General features: G+C 36.3%; 1 protein-coding gene across 3 annotated transcripts in view; it reads right to left on the bottom strand.

Moving 5' to 3' along the window:
• Positions 1–24,529, bottom strand: part of LOC124615657 (proton-coupled folate transporter-like) — a 257,418-nt gene extending 232,889 nt beyond the window's left edge. Inside the window, exons 1-4 of one of the 3 annotated variants that reach the window (XM_047143674.1) lie at positions 24,410–24,522; positions 23,313–24,299; positions 23,129–23,230; positions 22,465–22,602 (exon numbers count right to left, since the gene is read on the bottom strand). In XM_047143674.1, the coding sequence (XP_046999630.1) occupies positions 22,465–22,602; positions 23,129–23,230; positions 23,313–24,264 (1,192 nt within the window). In that variant the 5' untranslated portion in view covers positions 24,265–24,299; positions 24,410–24,522. Of the gene's footprint in view, positions 1–22,464; positions 22,603–23,128; positions 23,231–23,312; positions 24,300–24,409 lie in introns of all 3 variants that reach the window. The other 2 variants (XM_047143675.1, XM_047143676.1) reach the window with 2 other exon arrangements.
• Positions 24,530–25,339: the final 810 nt, after the last annotated feature.

Genomic DNA, 25,339 nt, shown 5'->3' on the forward strand with positions numbered 1-25,339 from the left:
ATACTTTAAGTTGCAATAACACGTTTTGGATTGCATCTGTTAAGCATGGAAGATGCAAGTAATTTTTTGCAAACCTTTAGTGACAAGATCTGGCAGCTGCAAAAAGAGATTGGAATTTTAGTACTGTCAACAATGAGAAACGACAGCAATACAGTCATGACAAGATCACGTCAAATACACCAATTATGTAGGCCAGAAATCAAACCCATGTATAATTCGAGACATTTATTTAGCAGGCTTACAGCTGGAATTAACAGCTCTAAAGAAAACAAAGAAAAAACACTCAAATCTCAAAATCAGTTACTCTTTCAAGAAATAAACAATGCGGTTCACTGGTTGATCTCCTGTCCCCCAACATGTTGTATGGGAAAGGGTGCATATAGCAAATCAATGAGAAAAGTGTCAGGTGAACATGCACACATGATACATCAGTTATGGAAACATGGAAAGATGGAAGAATTGCAGCAGAATTCTTGTGGCATGAAGGAAGTGTCATGATGTGGAAATAAAGCCACAAACATGGAAGACCCAATGAAATTTATAAAAATTGATAAGGTTTAAAAAAAATTAAGACATTTGAAAGTTAATGGATAATTCAGTAAATATATTTTGTAATGTAAATATTATAAAGAGGAGGAGACGCTCACCTGTACCACTTAGTACTCATCCCAATAAATACCTATAACATTTTAAATTAAAAATAGGCAAAGGGACAAAAAGAAGTCAACATATAATGACCATAGACCAAGATAATCTGGTAGAACAGAGTTATTGGTGAAAGGTATCACATGAGAAGAGGTATACAATGATTATAAACCTTTCACAATTAAGGTAAAATATCAGTTTTGAACTGTTAAGGGATGTAAGTATTAATGTAAGGCCAGATCCGAGGAAGGTGAAAATGTACTCAAGCAAATGATCACTAGAGTCAGACGTAGAAGGAGGAACATCTTCTACTTATGAGAATATAAGCTACCTGCCCAGCTAATTGCATGGTCTATGCACTGCTTGCCGAGCAGGAAGGTCGGACGGTTCCTGGCACGAATCCACCCATTGGACTAGTGTCATGGTCCAGTGTGCTGGCCAGCCTGTGGATGGTTTTTAAGGCAGTTTTCCTTCTACTTCAGTGAATGTGGGCTGGTTCCCCTTATCCTGCCTCAGTTACACTGTGTCGGCAATTGCAGTACAAACACCGTTTCCTCGTAGAATACACCATAATTATTCTACTGCGCAAAAGTTTTGGGGGTACACTTGTCTGGTATGAGATGTTTCCATGGGAGGAGGAGGGGGGGGGGGGGGGGATGTCCACTCAGGGTGGGTTCAGCTTGGGGTGGCGGTAGGGTGGGTGGACTGCTGTGGCCTGTTGTGGGGTTGCAAACTACTGAGGGCTGAGGTGGGATGAAGCCTCTCCGTCGTTTCTAGGTCCCCAGTTTAATACAATACAGAGTATAAGCTGGATAAGATACTTCCTACAGGAATTGAAAAGTGATGGTGCTGTGTGCCTGAAGGCAACATTTTAGGAAGATAAAGGTTGTGTGGACCTATGGGAAGGATCACTTACACCTTAGGTCAGGTGGATCTGCAAAAGAAAGGACCCATAGAGCTTTTAGGAGGAGAGAGAGAGAGAGTTGTAACAGAACACTGGGTTATAAAATGGAAAGATAGTTGAGAAACATTCACACCTATAATGAGGTGCAAACGTGCACAGGAAAGAATTTTCTGGTATAGACGCATTCTAGACACTAGTGCAATTTCATATGTACCAGGTTGATTATTCTTCACAAATCTGAGTAAATTTTTACCACAGTTTATTGAAGCAAACATCAGAAGTTAGGAACTGTTAAACGGATTGTTGATTTGAATCCAGGAAGTAGCTCTTTGGCTAAATGAATGAATTAGTGGAAGTAATTTAAAATTGCGAATAAACTTAATATAAATACCTCTACCAAGACCTGGAGTAAAGAGAACATGGGGGTAAACTAATGTCATCTAAGTACAGCACAGAAAGTAAGATAATTAGATAAGTATAATATCCAAAGAAACCTACAGAAACATTTGAGTGGCTTGGGGAACACAATGGTAAACTCCATCACTATGTATTTTGGGATGGACGGCTACTGATGCTATCTGTGAGGTGCACAATGGAATACATTTATTGGTAGTTCTAAATTCATGAAACAGATACAGGGAGAAGTTAATTGGTAAGTGCCAGTTGCAGAAACCTAATGTTAAGCGACAGAGAAAATGGCGGCTAGTAAAGATAACCCATGTACTTCTTCTGAGATTATGGAAAGATTGAACACAACAGAAGATGATGAGTATACTTCCAGTGATACTGATATTTCTGAGAAGGATTCAGAATACATTCCTGATGACTCAGGTGACTCATAGGTATGTTAATTTTTAAATATATTGTATTTAGTATGTTTCACGAACATAAAGATAAGTGCATGTACATACCATTATGATCCTGAAGAACAAGAATTTTGAGGTTATATTAGAATCATTACTTCTTTTTGTTATGCACATTTTTCATGTACATTATTACATGTAATAATATTAATGATAACAATAATAGTAATTTTTGTTGTTATACTGGTTAATAGCAAATCAGAGTGTATTGTCCAAAAAAATGAACAGTGTATCGTTGCTGCACAAACAAGTCAGGAAGGGGTGCTTGAAGAGGTGAAGAGGTCATCTTGGAAAAGGCTGAGGTTTAATTCTCAGTGCAAAATTAAACAGAAGAGGCGTAATTTAGGTGAAGAATATTTTTGCATACAGGAGAAACTGTAAGTAAAAAAAAGTGTGGGTCCTAATGGCCAGTGCCATTGTAAGCATTTTGACAAAGTAGGGGATTCAAATGTAATGAAAGTGTTCAAAACATTTTGGGAAATAGGTGATTTTAATGTTTAAAATGCATTTTTATTTGGTGCAATGAAATGTAATGCTGTTGCATGTCATCAAAAAGTATTTGGTGAGTCTCAGAGAAATTTTACTATTTCCTACTCTGTAAAAGTTGTGGCAGTGATATTAAAATCTCCATTCATGGTCTGGATAATAATTTCGGTCGCAGGGAAAATATGCAGAAGAAAATATCTGGATTGAGCACACTAACCCAGGATAAACATGGCAAACATTCTGGGCATCTACATGCTTACTCTGAAACAACTCTTAACCATATCAGGAAACATAACAACAAAATACCGAAATATGAGAGTCACTACAGATGCTCTAACAATGTTGGCAGATTATACCTAGGTGCAGACTCAAGAGTTACCTCCTGATATGATCACTATAAGAATGTCTTCTGCAAGGAGATGTCCTATCCTGTATCTGCATTCAAGTATAGGCAAATTTTCACTGAAGAATATAACATAGGAGAAAACTCACCAAAGAATGATATGTGTGAGACTTGTGACATGCTAAAAGTGAAAACTGAGACTATTGTTGACCCCCTGCTGAAAGCAAGCCTTGACTGTCAGCTGGAATTACACCAACATCATGCAGAGGTGGGGCAGACTAACATTGGAATCCAGACAAAATGAGCAGAAGCAGACAGTAATATTCATGTTGTGACTTTTGATTTGCAGCTGATTCTCCCAGTTCCTAAGTTAAGATGTGGGCCAGCTTTTCACAAAAGGAAAATTTGGTTACATGACCTGAATGTTAATGACTGTGGCAAGGACAAAGGGCACTGCTTCTTGTGGAATGAGACTACTGCTGCACATGAATCAGAGGAAATTTTAAGCTGCATTTTACATTACTTTGATGGAAATGACATAAAAGAAGATACTCTCATTGCAATATCTGATAACTGCTGTGGCCAAAATAAGAACTGGAACATAGCCCTGTTTTGGAAGTATATAATATCAACTGGAAGATTTCTTGTAATTGAACACTACTTCCCTGTTAGTGGGCACATGATGTTGCCCTCTGAAAGAGATTTCATGACAATTCTAAATTATGTTTGCTTGCAAGTGCAAGATGCGTACAGTCCAGATCAGTGGTTGGATATCATCCAGAAGTCAGCTAAGAAGAATCCATTTCCTGTGTACAATATGAAAAGAGAGCATTTCTGTCAAATAGGGCATGTAAAAGAAGTATTTGCCTTAAGAAAGAAGACAGCTGATGGTCAAGATGTCAACCTAAGGAATGTATGCAGATGGAAGGTGACTTCAGAATTTCCGTCACTTTTATTCATAAGCGAGACATTCTGTTATGACATCTGGCATGAAATAAGTTTCAGAAGCTGTGGAAGGCAATGACCTGTTCCTCCACTTCGACGGAAATACAATGGGACGAGACTTATTGAAAAGAAGAAAGTTGCTGCCGTCCTGTTGGCCGTAGATTACATGTCACCAGTCATCGTGGATTTTTCCTGTCACTAAAGCCAACTTTTTTGGACAGAGAACACGTCAGAGATGAGAGTGATAAATGACAATGTAGTTTCAGTAAAGTGTTGAATAGTTGCTGTAAATTTTCATAAGTAAATTTCTGTCACCGTGTATTTTTAATGATGTGTGGTTGGTAAAATGTAATCGCATCTATATGACCATAATGTAATACTTTTTGTATATTTCATTTGTTTTAGTCAGTTCTCAGGTTTATTTATGCCTGCATAGACCAAGACAGATGTTAAAAGCACTACAGAATAAAAGCAAATTATTCAGATTTGTAGGTCAATTCTAACTTTAAATCCACTGTATCTCAAAACTAAGATTTTGGTGCTTACCATTGTGTTCCCCCAAGCTGTTCATTTGCGCATGTCAGAATACCCATATCTAAAGGAAGTAGAGAACATGTAGCTGGGTAATAAGGATAAAAGGGGAATTCTAAAGTGAAATCACAAAATGAAAATGTCAAAGTGATGGAGAGGGGGTGAAACTGCACTATGATAAAAAAAAAGACTGCAACGAAAAAGTAAATTGGTTGCAAACCCCACAGGGACTGGATCTGAATGTAGCTTGGTGTTGGGTAAAGTGATGATGGGCGATAATTGGTGAAATATGAACTGAGTTCAGTAAAGTGTTATGTGAAGTCCCAGATGGAAATGAACTGCAAAAAATCTTAGTATTTTATAAAGTTTGTGAGGTACACAATTGTTTGAAAATTGATGATTATTGCAAATGCATTAAACTTTTAGATTTTTGTTTATGAGATAGACGTCTTTCATCTCAGTGGGGGAATATGAGGTGTAGCATGCCATTCCTAGAACAAGATGTTTCACATTCTCAGTATCTACAGGCCGACAAAAGATCTTCGTAGGGTAATGTAGTTAGTAAGTAGGAAGCACCTCACTTTAGGAAGATGTTTTGATGGTTTGTGCAGATCAGCGCTAAACTGATCCTGTGCTTTTACCAAAGCAGACTGTGGATTGGTGCTTCTACCTGCTGGGTGGAGTTATTTGCTCCATGGGGCCATAAGGAAAAGGCATGGAGCACACACGACCTCTACGACACCAGCAACCATCAAAGCATTGACGTTCAGATTTTATTGTACTATTGTTCTGAGTCTCATGTGAGGTGGGCACATGACAACATCTAGTGGGAACGTAATGCACATGTAGCCAATTCATTAAGAGAAATTAGACTTTCACGTTATAGGAAATGCATTGAGTTCAACTTCTCTGAATGTGTTGTTCCACTTGAACAAAAAAGTCTTTGTCAGCATCTTCAATGTAACAGATCAAAGTTCACAGGAGAGAAGCTGTGTGATGGTTCAAGGGCACTCAATAGCAGGACCCTTGCAACATTGGTATTGAAAGATGACTGAGAGAAAAAGTAAGAGAAGCAAGAGACCTTGCAAGAAATGGAAGATAGCGATCAACTACTGGACTGTTTCAATGGCCTATTCACAACACCCCCCATTAAGGAGAAAAACATCAAGGCAACTAGGCCTGTCACAGGTTTATCCTATTTCATTAGAGGCAGAGCCACCTGTTAAGGCAGCCATTTCACATACCAACTCTGTTGCAATTTCCTCACATCTTTTATGTGGGCATGACCATCATCCAGATGTACATCACGATGAATGGCAACTGCTAAACACTGGCCAAGAAGAGGCTTTACCAGCTTATGGTCAAACACTTTCCTGGGCACAACATGTCCAAGTCCAATAGCTGCTTCACAAACTGTGCCATCTGTATCCTCAGCTTTTCTGAACCATGTAGATGGCAGTTATCCTTGCAGTACATCCTTTGCTCCCATAATCCTTCTGGTCTCAGTCTCTGCTAAACCACTTCAGCCACACTGTCAACCCAACAGTCACCTACTCCTCTATCCTGTCACCCCCTCCCATCTCAAGCCACCATGTTATTGTGATTGGGCCCTACACAAACTCATGTCTCCAGTTCCCATGTGTTACATTCCTTTCCCATTTACCTGCTGCCCCCCCCCCCCCCCCCTCCACACATGTATATCCCACACAACATCTGCCTCCCTCCATCCCAAACCACTGTCTTCCCCTCACTAAACCCTCCTCATACAGAAGTGTGTGTGTGTGTGTGTGTGTGTGTGTGTGTGTGTGTGTGTGTGTTCTCTAGCTTGTTAAACGTTTTTTTTTTCCAAAAGCTATCAGGTTTTCATTCACTTTGTGCGCTTGTCAGTACTTCTGTGAATTCATTGTTGATTTCTGCTATTTTCTTTTTAATGAGTTGATCACACTTTATTATTATTCACGTTTGGGCCCTACTGGACCACGCGAAGTACAATCACGGGGCATTCAGTTATTTTCTTTTAGACTTTCTCTCTGCCCAAATTGTTTTCATTCTCTCGGAATGAGCTCTTTTCCTTTCATCAGACCATGTGGTTCCAGTTTTCTTTGGTTTTTCAGCTTGACCAACTACCCAGTCATGAATTTTTTGCCTAAATAATTTTCTGTCTTGAATTTCATCTTGTTTTATATCTGCCTCTTTCATGTCCTCTTTTATAGCAGCAATCCATTTTATTGTCTCAAATTTAGCTTTACTTCGATTTTCGTAGAATTCCACTACTTGTTTAGTTAGTCTGGTAGCATCCATTCTTTTAATATGCCCATAAAATTTTAATCTGCGTTTTTTCATATCCGAATATATGCTGGTGTATTGTTGAATTTCACTATTTGCTCTTAGCCTGTATGTTCCTTCTTCAGTATATTTTGGACCTAGAATTTTTCTGATTACTTTTCTTTCTCTTTTTTGGATTTCTTGAATGTCCTTTTTTCTGTTTAAAATTAGCGTTTCAGCCCCATAAAGGCACTCTGGTTTTATGACCGTGTTGTAATGTCTCAATTTAGAGTACCTCGAGAGACATTTTTTGTTGTAGATGTCTTTTGTAAGTCTAAAAGCTGTCTCCATCTTTTGACAACGAATTTCATTTCCAATTTTTTCTAGACCAGTCTCTGAGATTGTTTCACCTAAATATTTGAATTGCGAAACTCTTTTGATTTTTCCATACTTAGTTTCCAAAAGTTTGGGTGCCAGTTTGTTGTTAGTCATATACTGTGTTTTTTCAAATGAGATTTGGAGACCTACTCTTTCTGCTGTTTCTTTAAGAATTTCTATTTGTTTCTGAGCAATTTGGATGTCCTGCGTTAGAATAACCAAGTCGTCTGCAAAGGCCAAACAGTCTATTCGAATATTTGTTCATCCTAATTTCACTGGTTGGTCATTTGAACTCCAATTTTCGTTTGTGCCACTCTTGTATTACTTTTTCTAGAACGCAGTTAAATAGCAACGGAGAGAGTCCATCACTTTGCCTCACGCCTGTTTTTATTTCAAAGGATTCTGAAATTTCTCCTCTGAACTTTACTTTTGATTTTGTACCAGTTAGCGTGTCTCTGATAATTGCCGTGGTTTTAGGATCCAGGCCTTGTTCTTTCACAATTTGGAAAAGAGATTCACGATCCACTGAGTCATAAGCCTTTCTAAAATCTACAAAGGTACAAACTAGTTTTTTATTGTAAATTTTTTGATGTCTGAGAATTAGTTTGAGGACTAAAATCTGTTCTGGGCAAGATCTATTTGGCCTGAAACCTGCTTGATATTCGCCAATTTTCCATTCAAGTTGTTGTTGTGCTCGGTTCAGAAGACATTGAGAGAGGATTTTGTATGTGACTGGAAGAAGAGAAATTCCTCTGTAATTATTAACATCAGTTTTGTCTCCCTTCTTATGAAGTGGGTGAATCAAGGCGGTTTTCCATTCATCAGGAATTTTTTCAGTTTGCCAAATGTTTTGCACGATTGAAGTAATTTCTTTAACGGTTTTTGGACCAGCTGCCTTTAAAAGTTCTGCAACAATTCCATCTTCACCAGATGCTTTGTTGTTTTTCAACCTATGAATTTCTTTAATGATTTCCTCTTCATTTGGTGCAAGTGAAACTGGATTGCATTGTTGGGGAATTTTTGGTGGAAATCTTTCTGTGGGCTCGGGGCAATTTAGAAGATTCTTAAAATATTTAGAAAGTTCTTTGCAATTTTCTTGGTTGTTAAGAGCCAACTGTCCATTTTCCTTCTTGAAGCAAAGATTCTGGGGTTGGTACCCCTTTATTTTGGTTTTAAAAGTTTTATAAAAATTTCTGGTATTGTATTTCTGAAAATCTTCTTCAATTTCTAAGAGTTGACTATTCTCATATTGTCTTTTTGTTTGTCTAATTAGTTTTGAAGTGTCTTTTCTAGTTGTCAGGAATGTATCATATGTGTCTTCTGTCTTGCTGCTATTCCATGCTTTAAATGTCTCTTGTCTGGCTTTGATTGCATGATCACTTTATTTTAATCTTGTTACAACTGATTCTAGGTCTGCTTGTAAAGTTGCCCTGTTAAGTTCTTTCCTTCATTGCTGATGTTTTTTGCTCCAGATATAAACAGTATAAAGGCAACAGCAGAACCAGATATGTTTCATTAATACATATTACTTTGCTCTTTTCCAAGTTATGAATCTGGAAACTTTATCCAAGTCTGCTGAGAATAGTTCTGATGATATGACCCCCAGTGCCAGAGTCCTTTCTTAGTTTTGAATATGCCACTATATCAACATGAAATCCAACAGAAGTTACAAGGATATCAAGTACATTTTTCATGACAGTGACACAGATTGAATCAAAGCTTTTTCCTCAGGGGCTTTTAGTAGAGATTTTATTAAAGCTTAGCCAGAAACATTCTAAATATATATGAATCTCACACAAAAGCTTTAACACTCATTGCTCAGTTCCATAAATTACGTCACACTCTTTAAGTAGCCTAATATACTATGCCCACTTCTAAAATTTGCTTGATTAAAATTCAATCTTTTCCTGTGTAATTCTCCAAACTGACTAGGTTCAGTTCAGCCGTAAGCACTGACTGTGATTTTAATCAGTGTTACGTGTATGTGGTGTCATCAAGTATTGAGAGCAGTGCAAGAAATACCAACCACCGTAGAGGTACTGCACAGCAAAGTGGTGTCAAGAGATGTCAATGAGATGGTAGGAAGTGACCATGTCTCCTGTAGTTCCGAGTTGCCACCATAGCACCTCTGCCGTGAAATAGCATTGCCAGAGGTCAGGAGGGCATTTCTGTTCATGGTCAGATCTTACCCACTCCCAGGAAGTTCCTGTTGGAGTAAAGCCATTGTTCTTCACCATGACACAGCCTGTGTCAGCCATTGGGGAGTGAAGAGACTTCTGTCTCCTGTGAATGGTGCCTACACACCAACGCTATCAGAACTGTGTCAACAATTGTCTATGAACTTATGTGTTCTAATGACTGTAATGAAGCCACAATATGGCCATTCTGAACTTGTATCAATTCGCCACTCAGTAATTGTGGCTCATTCAGTGTGTTCTGAATTACAAGTCCATGTGTGCAGTTTTGTAGCTACATCCAAGCCTGGTCAGCAAAGATAAGTTTTGTTGTAATTAATAAAGTATTATTTATTCAGAGTGACCAACAGCCTAGTGCAGTGCTAACACTGGTCCCTGTCAGATCAAAGAAATTAAGCACTATTGGGCTTGTCTAACTCCTGTCCAGTCTGCCAAGCATTGTCAGCAAGAAGGGTGCACTCAGCCCTCGTGAGGCAAATTGAGGAGCTACTTGATCAAGAAGTAGTGGCTCTGGTCACCAACACTGACAACAGCCAGGAGAGCAGATTGCTGATCCCACACCCCTTCATATCTGCATCCAGTGATGTCTATAAGCTGAGGATGACAAGGCATTTGATCAGTACCAATGGATCTTCCAAGACCTGTTTGGATGGAGTTTACTTTAGTTTTGTAGAGTGTTCTTATTAACTGCATTATTACTAGCCACCCCAGTGTCCAAGAAGTTGGACACAACAACCTGTATGTGGATGTGAATGAGGTTTAGCATGGTAAACTGTCAGCAAATAAAATATCAGAAAAAATATGATGAAGAACATAAAATAAACTTGTACAAGAAAGGAAAAGAATAAAGCTGTGATGGGAAAGAAATGTATGACAATATTGAATTAACACATTAACAGAGCATAATGGTAAACAGGTAAATTATCTGTCACTATGCAACATAATTGTTACTTGAAAACACTTATGCAGTGGGAATGGTATTAAGAAATGAATATTCTGATTGAGAATTATTTTTTGCAGTGGCACTTTGTAAGTTAAGCAAGATTCGTTTCATGTACACAGCATCTTGAAATATTTGTATGTTCTGATGAATAATCACAAGGATGCAGAATGGCTCACCAGTACCATTGACAGGCAAATTTTAAATTTCAGAACAGTTAGCTTGTTCCTCTGGAAGAAAAGAGGCTTAGGTTTGGGAGAGTTGGGAAGGAGGGGTATATCCCTCAGGCCCCACACTGGAAGAGACTGACCCGTTGTAACGATTGTAGTATCACCCTTTTCTTGTTACTTTTTCTCTTTTAGGGCAAATGTTTATGCTTAACTGCACAAATGGTTGAAATCGATCAAAGACTCATTACAACTGTGTGTGTGTGTGTGTGTGTGTGTGTGTGTGTGTGTGTGAGTGAGAGAGAGAGAGAGAGAGAGAGAGAGAGAGAGAGAGAGAGAGAGAGAGAGAGAGAGAGAGAGAGAGAGAGAGAGATTATCTCTGACTCATGATACAAAACTCTGTGGATATAATGTGAACATTATGTGTACTATACAATCACTTACTTCTGATTTCGCAATTCAGGAGAGGAAATGGTTGGTATGGTCACAGCTGAACTGTAATTAGTGGCATTGTTGGAAGCTGCCATTTTGAATACAGAATGTAATTTGATTAATTATGATAATATCTTGTATCATAAAAGAGGATAATATATTAAATGTAGGTATGAAGATCATTTAAGGAAAAATATAATTTCATGAATGAAATTTTTTTTTAACTCTCCCTTGTTTATGGCTCAGAACATTATTTGGTGTGACATAACTCATAGGGAACCTTGTATCCTGGGAAATCAGTAAAGCCTGCACCATGGTTATTTATGCTCTATTTTGAGAGATTAGTTTCTGCAGTTTTATTGAAATTAACACAGAACTTGAACACTGATTCCCGTGCTGCAGAGTGAGTGCATCATAGCATCCAAGATGGCCTGCCCATGGATTATGATTGTGCCTTTGACTATTTTAAGAATTTTCAGAGTCAATAATCACCAGAATTATGCAGAGCCACAAAAATTTTATTCCAGATCCTGACTTTGATATCGAGAGTCATACAAAGTACAGTTATGAAGTGTAACTGCCATTTACATACCATTAATCATTCTACTTTAAAGACTTGACAGTTCAAAAAGGAATTAAATTAATACTTGGGAGTATGGGAGATATTTGTGTTAAAAATATTGGAGAAGCAACTCCTCTCACACAGAAATTTCCATTCAAGTAACCAGATATTATTCAGTCATAATAATTTAACTTCAGTTTAATGGGGAGAGAAGTTAAAGGACGACTAGAGATAAAATGACTTTAGAAGGTTTGAGACATGATCATATGTAAGGGATTCTAAGTTAGAGGTATGTAAAGAAAAATGAGTATATCTTTCTATTTAGTAGCTGTATAAAACTCAACCTCTGGATGGTAGGTTCTGCACATTTAGTAAAATGGAATTTCCATTCTTTAACCTAGCTTTCCAGTGTCATTCTTAATTTTTCCCACACAAAACTGGGTGAAACTTATAATAGAAATTGTTCCTCTGAGTTGTATGACTTTGGTATTTCCAGTTTCAGTACATTGTGATATCCATGCGAAGTGTCAATACTGAAGCCTCAAGATTGAAAGAGATGCACTTCAGATCATACTGCATCAAAGTTAGGTATGCAAATAATTGGACTTATTATTTAAAAACATTAATCTTCTAATTGTGTCATTCCACTATTTGCTAGTATTAAGGCTTTTATTTAAAAATCTGTTTATTGAATTGTAAGAACATAGAGCTATCATAACATGTAAGACTATTAAAACGATGCATATTTGTGCAGCCGGCAGGTTATTATTGAAACAAAATGTTATAAGTCAGTCAGTAGATGCTGTTTTGGATTGTGGGTGAAAACTGACCATATAGTAATAAAAAAATTAGCATGATTGGACAAGAAACAGTAAAGACACAGATGCCAAAGAATGATGATGGAACATTTTAGTGGTCTCACACAAGGAATTCCTGGAACATGTGAAAGCATTGGAGACTGTGAAACTGTAAGTTACAATTAACTGCCAATTCAAAATATTGAAGATATGCGTAGTGACAGTGCCTGCAATTAACAACCCATCTGAGTGACACAGAATCATAAACTATATGTTTCAGATGACTACAGGACTGTTTCCAGTTGATTCAGTTTAATTCCCAAACTTTTAAAAATTAATGGTTCTGAAGTGAACATAATTAACAATACCTCCCTTGAGACAAAATTAGCAGCAACTGTTTTATCTTTCAAGCTGAATTCAAATCCACATGATATGAAAATGGTACCTACATATCCAATAAGATTTTGGTGTATTATCTGTTTCGACTGCAACTGATGTCACAAGGTGGAAGATAACAAACATCATTACTTCTGTTACAGAGAGAGACCTTAATGGTAATAAATTGCTTTGATTTAATTCTCATGTTATAAAAACAATTTTATATGCTTCTTGCACACTTTTGTAGAAAGTGCAGCAGCCTCTCAAATACAATTTCAATACAAGTGGTGTAAAGTGTTAGTATTCTACACATCCATATAATTGATATTTTTGTAAATAATAGATTTCAGCTACCAGCCGTCCTTTTTAAATTTTATTGGCAGATCTAGATTTCAGCTATAAACTAGCCATTCTCAATGAACTATCATTTTTGATCAATGCATGTAGTGCCTGTTGGTTGGGCTTCATCCACAGTTCATTGAATACTGTGGATGAAGCCCAGCCAACAGGTATTGCATACATTGATAAAAAATGATAGTGCATTGAGAATGGCTAGTTTCTATCTGAAATCTAGATCTGCCAATAAAATTTAAAAAGGACAACTGATAGCTGAAATCTTTTGTTTACAAGTCAATATAACAGTCGCTGCGAGCAACAGCCTTCTGAATGGAAGGTAACCTGATAAATTGATATTTTGTTTTATCTTGTGTTGTAATTGTCTTATTTGATGAATAAGATGTGACAAAAGTCTAGAAGTAGGTGTGGCATAAAGGTTGATTAGCATATTATTAAATAGTGGGGGTGACAGAACATCATTTCAAGAGAAGTGGGAAGTACTGTGTGTTCGATGCTCCTCATTACCAGAAATGATGATATGAAATCCTGGTCATACTGCTGAGGAAGACCAAGGTGCAAGACCTATCTGATACGCCCATCCAGCACACTGTAAAGGGACATCTTTCTCCAACATTACCTATCTTCAACGGAAGTTATTGATACCAAAAATACTTTCTACCTTTTAAACAGATTAATATTATCTCAGCTGTTTTTCTAAAAGAATTTCATACAATTTTGTACATGATATGGTACATTTGAAGCTATAATCCATAAAAAGAAATTACTTCATTTTTGTTGTTACAATTCTTTTAGAAACATTTGAAATTATGAAATATCTGACACATCTAAAATTCCTATTATTAACTGCACAATTGGATGATATTTAACAAATTTATTTCTGGATACATTTATAAAATAATGATATAGATTAATAGAAAGTCACTTGTCAAGATAGTTTGTAAACTATTTGGAATATTGTTAGTACCACAGAATCAATAGTAGTGGGCATGTTTCTGTTGTGATTAGACATGTTTTTAATTTTGCCAATAACAATGAGATTTCTGATTTTAAAGTGGGAATTGTAAAGTCAGTGTGATATAGAAAAATGTGATAGCAAAAAAATTTCAGAAACAGAAATTATGGAGCAGGCTTACTTCAGCATTATCATGTCAATTGGAACCATGAGAACCTATAAAATAAAATAAAAAATTCTGCTTCAAGAATCGACCTAAAGACATGAAGAACTGGCACCAACTACAAGAAAAAAAGGTAAGTAAAAAAGTTTATTGTACATCTTACTCCTCTCAATGCTTATTAAAAAGAGTTAATTTTGAAGTGAGTGACAATCAACAAATGATGTGAAGCAGGGATAAGATTACAACATCTGACACCACAACAGTCATAGGCTTATCCTGTTGTACAAGAATCATTTTATGTGGGCATGACCAAAAATGAGCTGTCCAGCTGAATGAATGCCCACCACTAAACTGTGTCATAGAGCAGAGTTGACTATCCCCAGTAATGGAACTTGCTGCTGACCATAGCACATTTGATTTCAGTGGTTGCTTCATACCTGCTATCTGGATCCTTCATCCCAACACCAACTTCTTGGAATTACATAGATTGAAACTGTCCTTAGAAACACATCTTTCAATCCTGTACTTGTTGGCAGAAATCTCTTGGAATTACATACATTGGAAGTGTCCTTTGAACACAACCTTCGACTCTGTAATCATCCTGGGCTCAATCTCTGCTATCCCCTCCCCTACATTCATTGCCACCACTGCTCCTTGAACCACAATGCACTCATACACTCAACTCCACAGTCTCCATCTTCTTTTGGTCTATTTATCCCTCCTACTCTACTCCTCCACATTGTTATGTGCCAAACACAACTTTCCCTGCCTAGGATCAGGGCCTGCTTACCAGTGGCATTTCCAATGACATGCACCTGATGAATCTCTCTGCCAGCCATCAGCTATCTTTCTTTACGCTACCCTCTTTCCTTCCACTTCATCCCACACAGCCCCTCATCCCAGTCATCTGCAGTACTAGCATAATTTAATCAACTCAAACAATGTAGCAATAAAAGTGTGTGTGTCTATATGTGTGTATCCTATAGCTCTCAAACAGAATTTATCAGAAAGGTAGCAACTTCCTCAGTCTTATTTATGGGTGTATAATCAACTCAGCATCTCAGTTGTTGAGTGATTTGTTATCTTCATTCCACAAACTGTAAATGATTTGTATACTGCAAAAAGTTATTCATGATCAGGGCCATAAAGTCTAATGAATTACCAAAAGCTAAATAGAAAGGTTGAAATAACATTTAAAAAAATATATGAAGTTAGTTATAAAGAAAATACTGCATTTTGGACAAACCCATGGATAAGTAAAAAAATATGTCTTTCATGAAAACGTATAGAAGATAAATAAATAAAAAGGATGGACTGAAAAGAGTTCTTTTAATGCTAATCAAAATACCACTTGAAAATAACTTAAATGTAACACAAACATGCAGATACCTAAAATAAGCTAGTACCAGTATCATACTAGAATCAGAACAGGGGAAGATGGGAATGATTATAAGTAAAAAAAATTTCAGTGTACATCTCAGATGATTCAAGTGTGAAAGTTGTGTTGAACAGCTTCTTTGATTGTTGTGCACTGAGATTGGAGCAGTATGCATACAAACTAATAAGAGGATTTAAAGTTTCCAGATCACCAGTAGCAACTATTATAAATTCTATCAAGTAATTGGAGAGAGACTGCTGATAGGATTAAAAGAAAATATGCCATTGATACATCAAGCAAAACTTGTGTTCAGTGTTTGGGAGAAGGCACAAGTCTCACTAGCTTACAAAATGTGTAGTAGAAGTATTTGTAAAAAAAAACATTAGAAACCCTTGACATATATTTTTTGTAGGTTCTTAGAACATTCTGAGTTCAAATGTAATGACGTATCTTGAACAGAAGATCTCCATGCCAACTAGCATGGATTCTGAAAAGATCGATCATGTGAAATCCAACTCACACTTTTCTGACATGACATTCTGAAAGCCATGGATCAAGGCAGTTAGGTACATACATTATTTCTTGATTTCCAAAATGCATTTGACTCAATACAACACCTATGCTTATTATCAAGAGTCTGATCACAAGGGTTACCAAACAAAATTTGTTACTGGATTAAAGATTTCTTGGCCGGTACATACAGTGTATTGTCATGGATGGAGAGCTATCAACAGAAATAGAAGTATCTTCAGGTATGTGCAAAAGAAATGTGTTGGGAACCTTGCTTTTCTTGATGTATATTAATGTCCTGGTAGACAATATTAATTATAGCCTCATGATCTCCACAGATGAGGCAATTAGCTGCAATGAAATATTGTCTGAAAAAAGCTACACAAATATTCAGACATATCTTGATGCAAAGATTGACAACTTGCTGTAAATGCTTGGAAATGTAGAATTTAGCACTTCATAAAATGAAGAAATGTGCTATCCTATCATTGCAATATCAATGAGTCACAGCTGGAATCAGTTATCTCACACAAATACCAGAGTATAACAATTTGTAGGATATTAACTAGAACAACCACAGAGGACCAGTCATAAATAAAAAAGGTGGCAGACTTCGGTTTATTGGTAGAATACCCAGAAATACAGTCAGCCTACAAAGGAGATTGGTTAAGAAACATTCACATAACACAGTCTAGAATATAACTCAACTGAGTGGGTCTTGTAGCAAATAGGACTAACAGGGGCTATTGAACATATACAGAGAAGGGTAGCACAAGTGGTCACAGGTTTTTTTTTCTTGAAGTTTTCCTGGTGGATGAAATATTCCATCTGTTTTGGGGTGCATCTCGGATATTATTAAATCTTATACAAGTTAGTAATGTCCCAGATGCACTCTTGAAAAATGATGTAATATGGACACAGGTTTGCTTAACTCAAGAGACATCATCATGGTGATGTTGAAAAAACTGAACTGGCAGATTATCCAAAATTGATGCAAACTACTTGTGAAAATGTATTTACAAAGTAGCAATCAAACTTTAAGTGATGAATCTATGATTGTATTACAACTCCCTTAAGGGACCATGAAGAAAAGATTAAACGAATTATAACATGCAGAGACATTTAAGCAATAATGCTTCCCATCCTTCATAAGTGAATGGAGCACTATTGTTTGTAATGTATGAACACAAACATAGATTTTGGAGATTAATTATGGGTGGAAACTTCAATATTGTTTTTCTATGTGTAATATCAATCGATGATGACTAGAATTGTTAGTTTCCAGGTCTGAATTACTACTTGATATAAATTTTTCACAGATTGGAGGTCACAGTGACACAGAGACTGACAGCTTATTCTAGGACCTAAAAGAGATAGGTTATTGAGATACAAATCTGATATCAAATAGTTTTTGTGACAATTATGGTCAAGTAATGTTAATAGAATATGTCAATTTCTTAGATGCAGACAGTAAAATGGTATGGAAAAGAAACACAAGTCACAATGTTGAAAAATAAATTACAGGAAAAAAAGTATTGTTGATAAAAAATTTAGCTTTCTTAAATATATTCCTTCACAATCTGAGTCCTGGTCTCTGCTACAACAAACAAGGGTAAACTGAAAGTGAGGCAGGGGCAAGAGATGGGTACCACACATGAATGAAGTAAAAATGAAATTATTGTACGACATTTATTGGCCAGGATATCCTCTTCAGGGTTTGGCCCCATATTGCAAGTTGACCATTTCAGTGACTTGCATGTCAATGATGATGAAAATGATGATGAAGGATACACAACACCCAGTCCCCTGCTGGGAATTGAGCCCAGGACCCCTTGCATGGTAGGCAGTAACGCTATAGGTGCGTTATGGAGATGGACATGAATGAAGTATCTTCATATGAAGAAGGGAAATTTCTCCCTAATTCAGAGGACAAGCTGTAGCCAAGAGTTGACACTCAGTTACCACAAATTCTGTACAATCTTTTAGCCTGTAACCAAATACAGGATTATTATAAGAAATGAACAAATAAAAACAAAGACACCAACAAAATTCAGTTGCAAAATGATATCTGCAGCAGAAATGATGCTACATTGGAATAATTAGCTACCTAAGTCAATATTCTTCCTCAAAGTGGCATCACATCAATTATAAAGGCAGCAGATTTTCTGATAGGCATAAATCTGATAAATATGCTACAGTAACAGCCACCTATAAAAAGGGAAATAAGAATTATAGATCTATTACAGTTTACTGGGCCTTTGAAATTTTTAGAGAAATAAGACTACATTGAAACATTACTTCATTTTTCACAGTGTAGCATGCTGACTGACTCCCTCTTTAGCTTGTGTAAGGGATTTTCTACAGACAATGCTGTATGAGAGTGGTATGGTAAAAAAGCAAGAAAAATTTTTGTTTGATAAACAATTCTCCTTACTTCTGAATACAATCCCTTTTGAGAGATATACATTTGGTCCAGTGGTCCACCAGCTTTTTCATCCCATCAGCAAAATTGGTTTTGTCAAACAATACAAAATACTCCTTGGCTGCAGCTATTACTTTCTCATTTGATGAAAATTCCTTCCCATAAAGCCAAAGTTTCAAGGGAGATATCACTTGAGGCTAAGTCTGATGAAAATGATGGATGAGGAACCAAGTCAAAGCCTAATTCATGCTCTTTCAACATTGTTGTCACTAATGTATGGAATGGTGTGCTATCCTGGTGAAAAGAGCATTTTTTGCATAGGAACCTTGATCTTTTTTCAGGCAACACAAGTTTAAAATTATCTAACAAAGAAGTGTAACAGGTTCCAGTTATGGTTCTGCCTTTTTCCAAGTAATTTTTGAGGATTATTCCTTAGGAATCCCAAAAAATTGTGGCAAACACTCTACCAGCCTTGCCTTATTCAGTGCACTTTCAGCCATTGTCCATTGTTTGCTGTGTAATCATGGTTCCAGATTTCATCAACAGTCACAAATCAGTGAAAAATGTCTTAATTGTGATTAAACATCACCACACATTACGCTGAAATATTGTGCCAGATGCACTTTTGGTCAACTGTGAGCAATTGCAGCACCAATCTCACATACAGCTCCTTCATAGCTAATTCCCCATCCAGGTTATTATGCACTTGCTCAACTGAGATTCCTACAGTCTCAAAAACTTCACAAATTTTTATTTGGTGGTCTTGCATTACCATATCATGGACATTGTCAGTGACTTCCTTTGTGGTGACCTCAAATGGATGGTGTAATGAAAATGATATAGTCAGAACATTTTCATTACACCATTGACTTGAGGTCACCACAAAGGAAGTCACCGACAATATAGATCATGTTCTATGTACCATGTGTAATTTCTAATACAAGATTTCATTCACAGATTTTGTGATAGTCTTTCATTAAATGTCATACATTTTGCAAACATTTCTTATAAAAAATTGTCTTGATTATTTTGATGAACATAAACGTCAGAGAGTTATGTAACCAATGTCTTGTTATCTTTATACTTAACAATCTATGGACTATCAGTGGGTGAAGTAAGTTGGCGACGTGTGAAGTAAATTGGCGACAGTGGAGTAGTCTGTGGAGAGGAGTTGTGGATGGCTGCATGGAATCAAAGTTTGTTGAGTGTTGCCCATTATGTCTAAGTAACAATGCTCAAAAGTATCTTTTCGTAATTATGAACCACAAAGAAAAAGTGTTATTTAAAATCTGTGAAACAATTTCAAGAATATATCAACAAAGTGAAAACTGAAATGTGTTCATTGTTTTGATTAGAAATGACACAACAAGATCAAAGCTGTGAACTCTTTCAAATCCAAATATTTTATCAATATTCTACAGGAAAATGAGAAGACCTCTAGACGTCAGCCAACAGAAATGACAGAGAAGAATTTTATCAGCTAAGTACCAATTATGTTGAACTATCAACATTTATGAAGTTTTTACCATGTGCTGTGAAGAAAGACAAAGTATATGTCCTGAAAATCAGCAGAGATAAAATTTATATAATTAATTTCTATCAGTAATTCTAGTGTGTACAGTCATAATGGGCAGTCTTCATATATAAATAAGTAATTGTGTCTCTTGTTAAAGTTAGCACACAGATCCACACATTCTTTGTGTTGTATTATTATTCTGTTTGTGGTACTACTTGGGCAGTGTGCAGCTCTTAGATTTTTCCAGCAGATGCCTTTATGTCACAGAAAATATAGCACAGATGTTTCAGTTCCATGTGGACTTTGTAGGGATTAAGGTTATTCAGGAAAGAACATTTATCAACAATGTATAAAAGAAAGCATGTTGTAAAATTCTGTGATTGATTTTAGCTTCTATGAGATATCGACACAGACGATATTTTGTAGATATTTTGTATAAGTTCATGCAGTAAATGCTTACTATTATTTAATGCTGTAGATAATTACTTACAGTATAAAGAAGAACATAACAATGAATAAATTTGAAAGGAAGATACTTCAAAAATAATACTAGTAAATTCTCACAATTTTTCTCCCAAATACCATAAACTTTGGGATTGGGTCTGTTCCTGTTCCCAACTGACATAATGGAATTTCCAATGATTTTAAAAGACTGTTCAAAATGCATAATGTTTGCTTATGAATAAGGCCCCAAATGCAACCATACCATAAACAGCAAATTATAACTGCTTCATAGCGAATAGTTTATTTTAATCTCACTGACGTTACAGTGACTAAAAAAAATACAATTGATTTGCTGATCCACTCTTCAACTTACATCAAATGTAGCATTGTGTATAAAATTATATGCACCCTGGTAGGACAGCAAGTTAAATTGGAACCAATACATGGATAAACTTAGATCTGTTCAACATGTTTTGCACTTAGAAAAATTTCTCACTGTGTCAAATTGAAGATTAATTAGCTAACTTTTTCCACATACATTGACTACCTATTAACATATTCAGTTTTCTACTTGGGGAATGTATCTAAATAAAGAAAAGTGACACTTTAGAAAATGTGAGCCGTGTGAAGACTATGTAAAATGAGTAACTGTACAGGCACTTCAAAAATTTGGAATTTTTACACTCTCTTTCCATAGATTTATTCCTTAATGGTACTTTTTGTTGTCAATAAAAATCATTTTCTATTGAACAGTGTGTTTAAGAAAAGTTTGTTCCAAACTAATGGGGAGGGAGAGGGGTGGGTGGTGGGCTAGTGGTGGTGGTGCTGTTGCTGTTGGTGGTGGTGATGGTGGTGGTGGTGAAAGGAAGGTATGAGGAGCTACTTCAACCCTGTTCTAAAACACATGTGTGTGTGTGGTCTTCAGTCCTGAGACTGGTTTGATGCAGCTCTCCATGCTACTCTATCCCGTGCAAGCTTCTCCATATCCCAGTACCTATCGCAACCTACATCCTTCTGAATCTGCTTAGTGTATTCATCTCTTGGTCTCCCTCTATGATTTTTACCCTCCACGCTGCCCTCCAATACTAAACTGGTGATCCGTTGATGCCTCAGAACATGTCCTACCAACCGATCCCTTCTTCTAGTCAAGTTGTGCTACAAACTTCTCTTCTCCCCAATCCTATTCAATATTTCCTCATTAGTTATGTGATCTACCCATCTAATCTTCAGCATTCTTTTGTAGCACCACATTTCGAAAGCTTCTATTCTCTTCTTGTCCAAACTATTTATCGTCCATGTTTCGCTTCCGTACATGGCTACACTCCATACAAATACTTTCAGAAATAACTTCCTGACACTTATATCTATACTCGATGTTAACAGATTTCTCTTCTTCAGAAACACTTTCCTTGCCATTGCCAGTCTACATTTTATATCCTCTCTACTTCGACCATCATCAGTTATTTTGCTCCCCAAATAGCAAAACTCCTTTACTACTTTAAGTGTCTCATTTCCTAATGTAATTCCCATATGACACATATGGCTGCCAAATCCTCTTCATCACACTACCTGCATAAATCAATTATCTTCCAGAAAATTCACATCTAGTAAATAATAGTATTAAAATCATTGGATTGTTGGGCTGATTGGAGTTTGCATGCTTCGCACAAAAATTTAAGGTTTCAGTGGCATGGAAGAAAAGACTTACTGAGTTTGGTAAAGTGTTGGATACAGAACTAGCTGAATCTCAGGACTGTTTGTTTCAAATATTTTAATATAGGAATCTTAAGCTTTTGCACATCACCAAAGTCCTTAATGAAGGTTAATTGTCACTGTGCCATCAATCATTAATGACTTGATATGTTCTAGGTTGGAAATATGTGCCTCTTACCTAAATAGAACATCCATACCTGTATGCTAAATGCATACACAAAGCTGGCAAGTATTTTACTTATGCAGCTTATGATGCCAATTAAGGAATCATCTAGTTTTAGGGTCCTGCTGAACAGGCTGATCAAGATAAGGGTCCCTGAAAATAAATTATTTTTTGTTAATAAGAAATATGTACATCTAAATTAATAGAAGATATTGCTTTTGACAATAACTGTGAAACTATGAATTCAGTTTTAATGGCAACATTACTGTTGGTTTATTTACAGTTATACCATACACTAATGAGCAAAACAGAAACTTTCAATATTCATGGAGCCCTTTGGAGTTGCAGAGGAGAATAATTATCTTTGTACCAGGTAAGATTATAAAAAACAATATCTTGGTCACATGCTCCTTTATTCATTTTGATAACAAGTTTTGGCTTTGCAGAAATAAGTGTATCTCTGGAATTTTGTATCAACTTGGAGGCAGTCATTAGAGCTGCTGGCTGTGAACATGCAACCTCTAATAAACCATGACTGAGACACTGAACTTTACATTCTAACCCAGTTTTATGATATTTTATTATATATCTCTTATTAAAAATCTGATGATTATCATTGTATGTTTCAAGCAAAACTCTTCAGGTAAGACCTTAATCAAATATCCAATTAAATACAAACCAACAAAATTAACAAATTCAGCATATGCTGAAAAGTAGCTTGCATCCACTTCATCCCAACCAAACCGATTTCTCACAAATAAATACACAACAGTTGCCTCCCCTGTAACAAAATAATCATATTCTTTCAACTGATAACAATAAATCTGTAATCATAGAATAAATTGTGTTTACTTTCGGCTTACCATAACTTGGTCCAAGAACAGCAATAAAAAGTGACAGCAATAACAAAATTCGTAATCTCTGTGTCCCATCTCGTTTTCTTACTGCCACTGAAACTGTCTGAACAACATGACGCCAATCAAAAAAGTCTTTAAAAAAGCTAGTACCTTTTGGTCTAGCAATTGGTTCTCTTCCTTCCTTAAGGAAGAAAAGTCCATAAAAAATTCCAATAGTGTATGAAAGAGCTGCTGCAGAAAACATTCCATAGAAACCAATTACTTTTAAAAGCACTCCACTTAATAATGTTCCAACTGGTACACACAAAAATACTAAAATGTTCACAATCCCCATACGGAATGTTCTCATTTCAACTGATGTAACATCACCTATGTAACTGAAAACTGCCATTATCATTAACATTGAGCTGCCTGTAAGTGCAGGAAATAATGCCTGCATTATACCAGCAACTTCTAAGGACCACTCAAAAAAAAAGTACATACATAGTAGCAGACCTATGCATGAGAGCAGTTCTCCAACTAGAGGCAGTAACAATAAAGGCTTTCTTCTGGCACGTCGATCACTCCATGATCCTACAAATATAATTAATACAGCTGGAAATGATGATCGTAAAGCATTTCTCCATGTGGCCATTTTAGCAACTAAACGTTGTGCTTCATTATCTTCTTCTTGATAAAAGCTAATGTTACGTAAAGTAAGAGCATTACAAACAGTACTACTGTAATTTAAATTCACATGACATGCTTTTTCCAGATTGAAGTTGTCAACTGACAATGAAATAAAAGACATAGGAAGCAAATATAACACTAGTAATGGTTCCACAGTAATATTACTGAAAATATAATTAAGTTTCTGTTTGACTGTCATATTTGGAGGACTCTGTATTGACTGGACATTATGCTCAGAGTTGATTTCCTCCTTTTCTTCATTTTCAGAGCAAACATTTTCCACTGCCATTGAATCACAAGAGACACCTTATGTTATAGAACAGTCTGAGAAAAAATATAACAAATGATCACAAAATTTATTCATTGGAGTAAACATTGTGTAAGAAACTAAAATCTATTTAAGAGGTCTTTAAAAGAATTGAAAATTGACTTACCAAGCATAGGCTGTATACAAGGAATACTAACAGATGACTACTCTGTGAGAAGCAGTTATGAGTCTCTGAAGCTTTGGAACAGGTTCTCTCAAGAAAACAAGAAATAAAAAAGAAGATGAGCTTTGTGAGGTACAATATAAGGGAAATGCCTTGATGCTGACCCTTGACCTTTAACAGTAATGGCTATCCAAATTGTCATGTCCTTGAGGAGACTAGAAAGTTGTTACATCACTTCTGATGAGGTGGTTATTTGCCTTTTTTTTAAGTCTTGGCTCTTAAAGCTGCTGCATATCCCAGGTGTTTTATTATTAACTAGTGGGATGGTGGTGGTGGGGGGGGGGGGGGCAGAGAGGGGGGGAGAGGGTAAGACTTAGCAAACATTAAAGTGTTCAGCCTATGACAATCTTTAGAGTTATCTACTAAGATGGTCACTACTACTACTGTTCAAGATTATGACAGCTTATTTCTGGGCAGTCATGCGTGCAAAGATTTCCATAGAAAGTATTTTTTCATTCAGAGATATCACAATAAACAGTGGTATGTTGATGGCATGAATCTAAAAACAAGTAAATTGCATGTTTCTGTTCTGAATCTAATACATTTAATACTGACAGACCATTGGGGACATTTTCTGCAGTTTTGTTTGTGACAGTTGATATCTATGCAACTCTACCACAATATTATACATACATCTGTGAGTGACAACAGTAGAGCAAGGTGACATGTGGGAGAGAGAATACTCCTTATGTCAGGAAGAAAGAAATATTCTAGCATGTTAAATGACTCAGATGTCATTATACCTCGCACAAGTATTTATTGTCAGCATAACAGCTATGTGCAGGATGGGCAAGATGTGATACAATGTAGGAAAGAGATCAGTGACGTAGTAGTGAAAAATTCTGCAACATATATAATCGATCCCGAGTCTTT

The sequence above is a fragment of the Schistocerca americana genome, chromosome 5 (assembly GCF_021461395.2).
Source record: "Schistocerca americana isolate TAMUIC-IGC-003095 chromosome 5, iqSchAmer2.1, whole genome shotgun sequence".
NCBI lineage: Eukaryota > Metazoa > Arthropoda > Insecta > Orthoptera > Acrididae > Schistocerca > Schistocerca americana.